We start from the raw sequence: 12,751 nt of genomic DNA, 5'->3' as shown, positions 1-12,751 counted from the left end.
AATATATTTTTATGTAACTGGCCTTTCTAACATCACAAGTGGCCGCAGCTTTGCCCCTAATGGTCTAGGACTTAGCTGCATTGCAAATCAAGAATAGAGCCTTTTCATTTGGCCCAGTGGCAGACTGTCTGAGGTTGTCAAATGGTACCACTCCTGGAATGCTTCTTGTCCAATAAAATAGACTTACTTGAATGGAACTAATTGTTGTGCACACATTTATATTCCAGTTATAAACAAACATCAAGACAAATTGTACATGGACAAAGTTGCTTCCTAATTGCATTCACTCTTATTTCAAAGCTTTTGGGATGTCAAAGTAGAATAACTACATATGTGTCTTACATAAACATACATACTGAATTTTAAATCAATTGTAGTCAGTGTAGTTACATGTGGTAATATGTCCATGTCATTGTTGTGTTGGAAATGTATGTGAATGCTGGGTTGTTGACTATTTCTTATTGTATGATCTGTGTGAGATGTAAGCAAGGTAAATATTCTGTAAGGTGTTAAGATAGATAGCAGTTTTAGTATCAACACATACTTTATTAGCAATGAACAAAATATACAAGTTAAAGGCAAATAAATAAGTAAAATAACGTATGTTGAGCGGACTCATGCTGTTTGAGGTTGTCAAATATCACCAGACATGGACTTCTGCCTAAATTGACAAGCACCAACTTAAAGCAATAAGTTTCAACAACCATTAGCACAGTTATTCAATTTGTTGACTCTACCCTTAATGCAAGACTATGTTTAAGTTATTGTCTGAAATTCTTTGTCTGCAACTGTTTATGGAGGAACCCTCCCTCACCAAATTGCTTTGGTCATGCTTTCTTAAAAGTCTAGTCCTTAGTTTAGATGTGCCAAAGAAGATGATAACATGACCAAGCTGTGTTTGGTTGATTCAACTGTATAGTTCTGAAGAAGAAGACCTTCTGTTTCTTTTAACAGTAGAATTAGCTGTGGCCAAACTAACCACAGAATGCCTACTAGTCTAAAATGGCTACTAGACTAAGGAGTGAAGGTGGGAGCTTGGTTTTTGAGTCAAACAACTTGCTAAATGATTTAATGTCTGTTAAATGTCAAATCCAACTTTAAATGGTTAAAAGAGAGAATTAAACCTTGAGGTTTAAAAGGCTACGTTTGTCTAAACAAACTACAGACAGGATTTGGGGGAAAAGCTCTAGAAATTAGCCAAGAAAACATATTTTAAATATTCACAATGAATCTACTTTTCCGTCTTTTCAACTATTTTTCAGATTTGTGGGGGTGGTCGTTATAGGTTCGAGAGGCTTTTTGTTCCTCATGAGAAATAAGGCATATGTAATGACTTTCAGAATTTTGGGACAAATGGGATGCAACTGGCATCACTTTCAAAATGGACAATTGGGGGGTGGCCATAGCGCCACCTATGGATAATGGTGGGTCATTTGTGGTGTGGTAGTTACTAGGGCTGCACGATTAATCGAATTTTAATCACGATCACGATTTCGGCTTCCCACGATCAAATTCGCGTGATCGAGCAATATTTAAAATGCGTCACTCCGTTCATAGAACGTTCCGTATCAAAGTTTTTTTTTTTCAAAGCCAATCTAGCGCTCCGTAAACCAATAGGTGTGTTCGACATCGGCTGTGGCTGCATGAAACGACCAGCGAGAGTTACCGCTTGCTGTCGGGGAGGAGTTATAAACGGCTCCTTAAGTCGGAAAATTTGTCATTTTATGTATTGGGCTATGGTAAACTCTTTCTCCAATCTGCAGGCTGCAGCCAGCTGCGGCCCTGCTTGGAGTCGAATACACCTTATGTCTGTTCCCGTGCCTCCATGAGCCAGTCAGAGTTGTTCCTTGCACCATACAGCTCAATTTCTAGATTTAGACGGTTACAGACAGAGTAACGTGAGGAAAATTCCGCAACAGATAGAAGTCGGTCATAAGGCTGCTATCTTAACAAAGAAAAAGAAAAAAACTCACTGTGACCTGCCTTTGCTAATCCCTAAAGCCTTATTTTAGATATAGTATAGGTTTAGATAGCTTGCAAATACAGAGGATAGCCCACCGAAGTTGAGTTAGCCAATGTCGTTAGCAATGCTAGCTAACGTTTGCTAGCTGCATAACTTTTAACTGGGTCTTGCAGCGCTGCTTGATTTACTGAAATTATTCTGAAATGTTATGTTCTACTAGCCATTAGCCTATTTGAGCTTGGCACAGTTTTCCAAAGCCCTAGTGTAACTGAGACGACACAGTAAATAATTCCTCTTTCAAGTAATAAGCCCCCGTTCAATTGTTGAGCATTAAATTAGCTGCAAGGTCTGTAGAGATCTTGGGACTATGCCACTCGAGCGAACACAGATCTGTGTTTTGCTCATGCAGAATTCGGTTAAATAAAATCGGTAAAATAAACGTAATGAGTGGAACAAAAGATGAAGTAACGTGGCATTTTATTTTGTATGAGTTTTAACTTGTCCAGTGGGGCAAGTATATTTCTCTTCCACTTGCCCTACAAAAAAATCCACTTGTCCCGGACAAGCGGACAAGCCTTAATGCTGAGCCCTGCCGTATTTGTTTTTTATTGATTATATATTATGAGTTTTATACACATCCATTATGCAAGTACAATGTATTGTGACAATAAAATTTGATTAGGTTATAATCAACAAATAATCGTGATAATTAATCGTGATCTCAATATTGATAAAAATAATCATGATTATCATTTTGGCCTTAATCGTGCAGCCCTAGTAGTTACTCATGGCCTATACTATCAATGTTTCAGGAATTGGAGACATTTTTACCATTGCATACAAAATCGGAAATGCAATACCATCAAGATCCACAAGGCCTTTGCTAGAGACTAAGGAATGAGTGGGGGTTGGTCAGCCCACACTGTCCTGAAATGTTGCATGTGCGTCTTGTCAAGCAAGGGAAGGCTGAGTGTGTGAGGATTTGGAGCACGCGCGGGCAGGAGGAGAGGGAGAGAGGATTTAGCAAAAAAGCTCTGAAATTAGCCAAACCTGTATTTAAAATATTCACTAAAAATCTACTTTTAATCTTACATTTCACTTTTTTCTCAGATTTGAATACTAAACATTCTCAAGAGTCTTCATATGAACTAGTGATAGTTCATATGAAGTGCTTAATAATGGTTTACACGGTGGATGTGTAAAGCATTATTTTAGCGTTAGCAATACATTTGATTTGCTTTATATCAGTCATTTTTCTAAGATACTAAGTCAATTTTTCACATTGGAACATGTTGTAGTGTCTTCCACTGATATACCAAGTTTGGTGTTGCTATCTCAAAGATTTGCTGAGATTTGACCCAACTTCCTGTTTGGTTCCTTTGTTGATGATTTTGATTGGCTGTACCGGACAAACGGTTTCGAACGGACGATCTCGAGGAACCCTTAAGGCCGTTATATGCTACTCTGTACTATACGATTACGGACACATGGGAAGGGCCTACGCATAGTTGGAACGCCCTGAAACGCCCTCTCCGTCGTCTGCGGGGCCGACGGAGACCTTTCCCGTGCACCGTTTAAATTCCTGTCGATCCGTCGTGCCGTGCTGTACGCGACGGATACCCCTTGGCCGTGATTGGTCCGCTACGACATCATTTCCAAACGACATCATTTCCGACTTCGACAGAAAGCCGTTTTCTCTAAGGTCGTCTTTTTGAAAGACGTCTGTGATGAGAACTTCTTGGAGAGAAATTTTATTGTGAGCTACTTTATGCTCTACTCTAGCGAATTCAGAAACGTGAGTTTGTTGTCTGTGCACTGACTGCCATAGTTTAGTGACCTAGAGTAGTACATTGTAGTTTTGACTTTTTGTTTATCATTTTTCACATTGGATTATACACTTGGTGGAGAAATGAATTCACAAAACCAGAGCCTTGTCTATATCGCAGGGGTGTCAAACCCATTTTCACCGAGGCCCACATCAGCATGGTTGCCGTCAAAGGGCCAGTTGTAACTACGATGTTACGTCAGTAACGATGTAAAAACATGGTGTTTTTGTTGTAGCTTTTGTGAACATAGGGCATATTATGCTGCAATTTAAGTCCCAATTAAGCAATTTTGCCCTTCATCTGAACGCAGAATAGCTTTTTGAGCTTTATGTAAAATAAACATTGCCTTTTTCCAATAGCCTAGGTAAAACCTTGTCTAATGAAGGTGATGTCTTCATCATTGCTGGCTCCAAATTGTCAATAAGGGAAGCAGAAACATGCTAGCTTGGCTGAGTACTCTAATCAAGTTCGAGAGCGATACCAACTTGGGTTGAATGCCCGAGGACCTTGGCTGAAAATGCACATGGGGTACGTTCGCAGAACCGGCTGCATTGGAGTGCTGTCATTCAAACCATGCTCCTTCACCCAGTTAAACTTTGCGTTTAACACTGATGTGCATACACTGCTTTCTAGAGGGGGGATGTCGTCACTTTGCCGTAACACAATTGAAATGCATGGTGAGAGATGTCGTTTATGGTCAATGCACGCTGTAAAGCAGCGTAGACTTATTTCAATAGACCATTAATCTTCCGCGGGCCACATAAAATGACGTGGCGGGCCTTGAGTTTGTCTTTAATATAATATTATGTCACTGCACCTGCTGCACTCATCGTCTGACTAGTGACAGCTGGTAAGAGTGTCACACGTGTGATGAGAGGTGGGAGATAAACAACGACGATTTCTAACTTACAAAGACGCAACAAAGCAACGTGTTTTCGACAAAAAAACGCTTCTCCACCTACTGTTCTGGCGGTGAATTGTTTTCAGCACCCCCAGCCTTCGGAGAACCATAAAGGCAACAGAAATGCTAATTAATCCGTCCTATCCGGCGGCCCGCCCATCCGTAACGGAGTCGGAGTACCATACTGGCACCTTTATAAGAATACCAACAATAACGATAGGTTCCCACCTACCGGAGGAATCCTAATAAGAAGAATACCAACAATAACAATAAGTTCCCTCCTACCGGAGAAACCCTAAATATGGCTGCAAGCAGCTTTGGTGGATTACTCCTCAACATTGCGAATAATAAAAAAAATGACATGATACAGACATGTATTTCATACATGTGCGAGGGGGGGTCGCAAGATGATTTCCAGAAATCAAGGAACATTTTAAAACAATTGTAAATAGCATATTTTAGCCAAAATTATAACAAGTTAAAAATAGTAGTTAAATGAATGCATGCAAATAAAAAAGCCATCAGCCTTTTGATTTTCCATTCACTGTAAGTACGGCAAACCATCTGACATCCAACCAGGAGGACGCATTAGTTGAACTGTCAAGCGACCGAACGTTAAAGGCAGCGTTCTAAGCCAAGACACTGGCTGAGTTTTGGATTTCAGTGGAGAGGGAATACCACTGGCTGCGGGAACTAGGGGTGATGAGGGTGCTGCACCACCCCCTGACAGCACGAGAATTTAAAATAATATGACTTGAAAATCCACGACCGCGCCACAGCCCCGCAGTAGCGGATTGGCCATCGGGATTACTGGGAGAAGAATAACAATGGAAAACCAGGCGAGGAAACGTAAGGGTGGGGCTGAAAAATGTAGACAAAAAGAAATCACCTTCACTTGACAAGGTTTTATCAATTGAAAAACGTCTGTTTATTTTACAGAGAGCAACAAAAAAAAAATGCGCTCAAATAAAGGCTGAAAAATTTGGTACGCGCTCGCATTAACTATCGAACTCCCGAACTAGCATCACATCAAACTCAGAATGTGCATGTATTAGCAGGTTAGCTGTAGTGGGGCGGGGGCCAGTTCTGGTGGGCCGGTCTGGATCAAAGTCCAGGGCCTATTTTTACTCCCACATATACGTAAACCACCTCTGTGGATGCGGGGATAGCGAGTCACTGGCACCATTATTTTAGGGGTCGTGGGCTGAAAAGTTTGAGAACCCCTGACTTAAGAGAACAATCCCAGGGTTTTGAAAAGACTAAGCGGCCCGCCTAAGGCTTTTCTCACCGCCGAAACCTTTATCTGATGTATAAAATAATAATAATCCCCTTACTGCTGTAATTCGGCATCCCACAAGCCCGCAGCGCTAGTTGGGTTATACAGTGTCCGTGGAAGATGAAGACCAACCTAGGTACGCTAACTTTCAGAGACGAAATCACCTGTCTGAACTGTAGTCTGGAGGGACAGAGAAAATGGACACGTCAAAGGCATTCAGTAATCTGTTAACGACCACAACTAGGATAATAAAATAAAATATTAGCCACCAAATGATTGTTTACAGTTGATTCATTGTTCTTGTCGTTGACAGAGCATAAGACATGCATACCAGCTTTCTGACATGTCAGAATGGTCAAAATGACATCCTTTTGAAAGTTACAACTTTGATGTGTGTTCTGTAGGGCCACCTATGTCACTAGCCCGAGTCAGGTGTTTGCTTTCCAAAAAAAGGTTGTGATACGGGGTGCAGCAGAGATCAATTTAAAACATGAGAACAGAGAAATACTAAATATTTGATTATTATATATCTTCACAATCGAAGATGGCTCACATGGGCCATATTTGGTGTGGTTGTTCCTAGTGCGCTGTAGTTTCAATATGCCAAGTTTCACAACTTTTTACGTTACTGGTCTATGGGCTGCCATAGACTCCCATGGACCAAGCATAACAATAATACCTACAACTAGAGAGGGTACAATTTCTGGAGAAATTGTGGGGTGTGCTCCTGCATTTTTGTAGTACACAACAGAAGTGTAGTAGTTAGCTATCTCTACAATTTACCAGGGATAGGTCTGAATCAAGGAGCAAAATGGATTCTTGATTCAAGAATTTCTTTCTGTAATGTGCATTGCATTTTTTTGTGGGGTTGACGTGGGTAACTGATCTGTTCACATTCACCATCATCGGCGAGACAAAGTGTAAAGTGGCCCTATTTTACCCTTGCACTCTTTTTTCGTTTCCCTCTCTGTATTGGTTTTCTAAGAAGTCCTCAACGCAGATTGTCCTCAGGACAACAAAGCTTATAGTGTTCCCTTCATGCCGTTGGCAAAAATGTATTTTGTTGTTCTACAGTGCCAGGCCAGACTGATCCTAATTACATTTGGGGTTTTGGAGAGTGGCAACTAGTGGAAAGTCACAGAAACACTGCTGAGTGTAATTCATTCCAAAAACTGTATACATTGTAAATTGTCACAGCAGCGTCAATTGACTTGAAATAAATAAAAAGACAAATCTATTAGTTATACCTTGTGTTATTCTAGTTAAACTCTGTCCCTCAAGTGGAACCACACTTTGCTGACTCCCGTGTGTGTGCAGTGCAAGTACGACTTCTGTTGGATCTGCCTGGAGGAGTGGAAGAAGCACAGCTCATCCACTGGAGGCTACTACCGGTGCACACGTTACGAAGTCATCCAGCAGGTGGAGGAGCAGGCCAAAGACATGACTGTGGAGGTAGGACAGCTGTACATTCTGCATTCACATGCTATTAGGCTCATATTCACACAGATATGAAAACACTCCTTCTTTACTGCCCTGGCTATTTGGGAGACTTAACGCTAGAAGTGCCGAGAGGGGTCATTTGGGCTCTGTAATTTTTTTTCTTCTTAGCACTCCATCAAATTCATGAACCTGCTTTCTTCACTTTTCCTAGATATGGGTTTTTTCACCCACTATTTGTAAATTTTCAAAATCACACAGGGAAAAGCTAATTTAAGGCTATTTTGCTTCTGTTTTGGTTTAATTGCGCATTCAGCCATTTTTTCCCTGCCTTTTAAGGCTGCAATTCGCCTTTCTACCAGCAGATGGCTGTCATTCAGACAAAGGTTAGGCCTATACAGCCTAAATAAGATATGTCTAACAACATATGTATAGTTTACAGGCCTATATAGTCTATAATTATGTGCATAAAAAAATGTAAGTGAATTCTATGGAGTGCATTCACTTCACATGGGCGTTTGTGTGTTGAGTAAGTGCAATTCTTATGTTATGACATAGCGAGAATAATAATTGTCATTAGAATTCTAATTGTAAAATTACAATGTTTTGTAAAGCATATAAACATAACTAATAGATACATTTTGCGTGTTCACATATGAGCGAAACAAATATGTGCAGAGCATATGAGCGGAGTGGAGTGGTGAGAATCTCCGCTCCTCGCTCAAAGCCGCACCAGGCCGCTCCGCTCATTATCGCTCAACGCAGATTGCATCCCGCTCCACTAAAATAGCCCTCCCGCCCGCTCCAAAAAAGGGAAAAAATCATACATTTTAAATAAATCATTTTTCAAATAAAAATGATTTATTTCAAATGACAAATTAGGCCTGCCTAAAAAGAAATATAACACAAAAAGTCCTGTAAATTTAAATAAATCAAGTTCCCAGCGTGTTCACATAGCACACTTTTGTGTTTTCGAGAGAGGTGTCTTTTTAGATTCCGAAATTAATCTTTACTGACTATTTTTTTTTTACGACATTCTTTTTCTTATACCACATTATCGTTGTTAGTTAATGTATTAATAGTACACCTGTATGACTTTTCAGTTTCTTTTTTGAAGTACTTGGTGAACTCCATTATTGAGACAATTTTTTGATTGAAAATAGTCTACTGTTGATGACAGTAGACTATGGAATTCTGGGTCGGGCTTGGACATGCTTCAGACTCGTGGCGTGAGCATTCCTGGAGCAAAATTGGAGCAGGACATAGGGCAACGCTCCATCCTTTTATAAATCCCGCTCTGCGCTCTGTCCAAAATCCGCACGCTCCCCGCTCATGCTCGCCGCTACGCTCACATGCTCTGCTTTGAGAGTTTGCAACTATTTTGCTAATAGTAGGCTAATCTATTTATGAATAAAATAAGGAAGGAATAATGAAAGGAGATGGCGGCATGGGCGGGGGCTGTTATGATCATTGGATTCACATAGTGTAACCGATCATTGTTAAAAGCTTATAATGTATAATAATTGGAGACACGGACAGACTACGGGGCTCCGTGACTTGATTCGGCCGGGTAACCTTTATTGTCTCCACTCGCACATGACTCCCTCCTTCACAATCAAAGTCCCCCTTTTCTTTTTCAGTCTAGCCTAACCTGCAATGTGTTGGACATCCTTTAGCCAATAAAAAAAAACATTCTGAATGATTGAAGGGCGAGGGTTACATGTTAGTAACAACATCCCTGTCTGTAGACTCACAAGTCAATTTGACCCCTAACGGCGCTATAAGTACGGAAAAATGGCTTGGCGCTTCTTGTGTTGAGAGGGTACACCCTCAGTGTAATAACGCATACTACTGATTTGACTTTGCAGGCGGAAAGGAAGCACCAGAACTTTCAAGAACTGGACCGTTTCATGCACTACTACACACGCTTCAAAAACCATGAACACAGCTACCAGGTGAGCAGGGCTCAATCTGCAGCAGTGCACCAGGTAAAGGCTCTTATAGGGCCTGATGATAGGGTTTAGTCCTGAAGCTAAAGCCCTGTCTGTTCTCCCATCTAGCTGGAGCAGCGCCTTTTAAAAACAGCCAAAGAAAAGATGGAACAGCTGAGCAGAGCTCTGAGCAGACGTCAGTGAATACTGCCCAATCCATGCTCCACACACACGCTCAGTGCTTGCAACACAACCTTGCAACCAGCAACATTGGGACACGCTTCTTCATATTTATACATGAGTTGGATAACTTGCTGTGTAAAAGAATGTAAAGAGTGAAAATCTGCTATCTATAAACCTAGGAGACGGAGGGCCTCCAGACACAACCTTTATTGAGGATGCTGTGCTGGAACTCCTCAAAACTCGCCGCATCCTCAAGTGTTCTTACCCCTACGGCTTCTTCCTGGAACCCAAAAGCACCAAGAAGGAGATCTTCGAGCTCATGCAGGTGTGTACCATGCAGTGTTGACAGATAACGAATGCTTGACATCGGTCTTTTGAACAATCGGTTGTCTCTCCTCCTCAGACTGACCTGGAGATGGTGACGGAGGATCTTGCGCAGAAAGTCAACCGGCCTTACCTCCGCACACCCCGCCATAAGATCATCCGTGCCGCCTGCCTGGTGCAGCAGAAGAGGCAGGAGTTCCTGGCCTCGGTGGCCCGTGGGGTGGCTCCCAATGACTCGCCAGAGGCCCCACGGCGCAGGTGAGACTTGCACACACATGTACATCTGTGCAAGTGTTTATACACACACACAAGCTCACTTTTCAATTGTTTGTTTCTATGAATAATCATTGCATTTTTTTTCTTCAGTTTTGCTGGTGGAACGTGGGACTGGGAGTATTTAGGTTTTGCATCTCCTGAGGTAATTAATTAAATAACAAAACAACTAATTCCCTGACTAGCTAACATACTGTAGATAAGCTGTAACCATAGTTATAGGTCAGACAAGCCTGCAAATACACTACTTTAATCTGTACCAGCACAGACTACATAGAGTACCAACAGTGCATTTGGAAAGTTAAAAAAACTTTACTTTTTCCACATGTTATGTTACAACCGTATTCGAAAATTGATTAAATAAAAACATTTCCTCAAAATTCTACACGCAATACCCCATAATGATAATGTGCAAAACGTTTTTGTGAAAAGTTTAGCATGTCCATTAAAAAGAAACAAAGGAAAAATCACATATGTATTCACAGCCTTTGCCATGACACTCATGGCAAAGCCTGTGAGTGTCTCAACACAAATGTTGCTCAGGTGCATCCTGTTTCCACTGTTCATCCTTGAGATGTCTCTACAACTTCATTGGAGTCCACTTGTGGTAATTTCAGTTGATTGGACATGATTTGGAAAAGCACACACTTGTCTATATAAGGTCCCATAGTTGACAGTGCATGTCAGACAACAAACCAAACCATGAAGTCCAAGGAATTGTCTGTAGACCCTCAAAGAAAGGATTGTATCGTGGCACAGATCTGGGGAAGGGTACAGAAACATTTCTGCTACATTGAAGGTCCCAATGAGCACAGTAGCCTCCATCATCTGTAAATGGAAGGAGTTTGGAACCACCAGGATTCATCCTAGTGTCGGTTGCCCGGCCAAACTGAGCGATCAGGGGAGAAGGGCCTTAGTCAAGGAGCTGATCAAGAACCCGATGGTCACTCTGACAGAGCTCCAGGTTGCTCTGTGAAGAGAGGAAAACCTTCCAGAAGGACAACCATCTCTGCAGCACTCCACCGATCAGGACTGTATGTGGCCAGACAAAAGCCACTCCTCTGGACCTCAGACTGGGGCGAAGCACACAGCGACCCTAAGCACACGGCGAAGAATGGGAGACACTGCCCAAAAATAGGTGTGCCAAGTTTGCAGCATCATACTCAAAAAGACGTGAGGCTGTAATTGCCAAAGGTGCTTCAACAAAGTATTGAGCAAAGGCTGTGAATACATGTTATATTTTCGTTCTTCATTTTTGCGAATCTATGAAAAATATTCCATGTTTTTCACTTTGTCGTTATCGGGTATTGTGTGTAGAATGTTGAGGGGGAAAATGAATTGAATCCATTTTGGAATAAGGCTGTAAGAACAAAATGTGGAAAAAGTTATGCGCTGTGAATACTTTCTGTGTGCACTGTATTATCAGAAATGTCTATTAATTTGTGCACTCAATTGCGAGTTATAGAACTGCCCAGCTCACAAGCTTGAATCTGGAGTAGGATTTTTCCTGGGTCAAAATGGGTCTTTGGTACTTTTTTTTTTTTTTTTACCATTTCATAAATAAATAATGGAGGCTATGCTTGAGGAAATCATTTTGCTTCCACTTTACATTAGAATAGATATACTAATAGCCCCATGGTGCTATCAAGTAGGGCCTATGGTTCAAAGGTTCAGCACTTCAATCAAGGTTTACCTCTTCATATATATATGCAAAAAATAATATATAAAAAAATTATGCATTCTTTGTAAATGTTATTTTCCCGATAATGACCGGCGTTCTATACATTATACTACTTGTCGAAAAAATAACTTCACACAGTGTCTTTTTACAATTTATTTGTTACCATTCGTATTGTTGATCAGCAGAGAAATAGTTCGCCAAAGACGTTGAACTTCATAGACGTTGAACATTCTTTAGGCTTCAAATCAGCTGACCTCGCTAAGCAACAGAGTACACTGGAGTGATACACAATACGTGAATACAGAGCAAAAAGGCCACTTTCCTTGACAGCGGTAAAATATGCATAGCAACGTTCAAATATGTATGTAAGGTATAATGCCCTTTGAGGTGTCCAATATCACCTGATAATGGACTCCGCGGAAACAACCCTCTGCTGCGCGTTGGACGGTTCACGCCTACGCATAGTCCATTTTCAGGTGATATTGGACACCTCGTCGGGCATTATCCCTTACATAATGGACGATGCGGAGGCGTGAACCGTCCGACACGCAGAGGAGGGTTGCTTCCGCGGAGTCCATTATCAGGTGATATTGGACACCTCAAGGGCATTATCCTGCTTATACCATGATTTTTTTTTGAAACATTAATTTATGTTTTAAGGCGTTCAGCAATAGAAATCAAACGTTTTTCAATGTTAACCGTCGTCGTCGTCATCTCCCGCTTGTCCGGGGATCGGGTCGCGGGGGCAACGACCTAAGCAGGGAGGCCCAGGCTTCCCTCTCCCCGGCCACTTCCACCACCTCTTCCTGGGGGACCCCGAGGCGTTCCCAGGCCAGCCGAGTGACATAGTCCCTCCAGCGTGTCCTGGGTCTTCCCCGGGGCCTCTTCCCAGTGGGACGTGCCCGGAACACCTCACCAGGGAGGCGTCCAGGAGGCATCCTAATCAGATGCCCGAG

The 12,751-nt window shown here is 41.8% G+C and overlaps 1 protein-coding gene across 8 annotated transcripts in view; it reads left to right on the top strand.

The window, feature by feature from the left end:
* Nucleotides 1–12,751, top strand: part of LOC146300675 (ankyrin repeat and IBR domain-containing protein 1-like) — a 100,270-nt gene that overhangs the window by 71,202 nt on the left and 16,317 nt on the right. For all 8 annotated transcript variants that reach the window (XM_084704356.1, XM_084704364.1, XM_084704348.1 and 5 more), the window contains 6 exons: nucleotides 7,284–7,418; nucleotides 9,272–9,358; nucleotides 9,464–9,530; nucleotides 9,697–9,842; nucleotides 9,921–10,099; nucleotides 10,208–10,259. In XM_084704356.1, the coding sequence (XP_084560482.1) occupies nucleotides 7,284–7,418; nucleotides 9,272–9,358; nucleotides 9,464–9,530; nucleotides 9,697–9,842; nucleotides 9,921–10,099; nucleotides 10,208–10,259 (666 nt within the window). The remainder of the gene's footprint in view (nucleotides 1–7,283; nucleotides 7,419–9,271; nucleotides 9,359–9,463; nucleotides 9,531–9,696; nucleotides 9,843–9,920; nucleotides 10,100–10,207; nucleotides 10,260–12,751) is intronic.

Source organism: Hypomesus nipponensis, chromosome 2 (assembly GCF_054491055.1).
Source record: "Hypomesus nipponensis isolate SF chromosome 2, ASM5449105v1, whole genome shotgun sequence".
NCBI classification, from domain to species: Eukaryota; Metazoa; Chordata; class Actinopteri; order Osmeriformes; family Osmeridae; genus Hypomesus; species Hypomesus nipponensis.
This window is presented reverse-complemented; position numbering and strand designations above follow the sequence as displayed.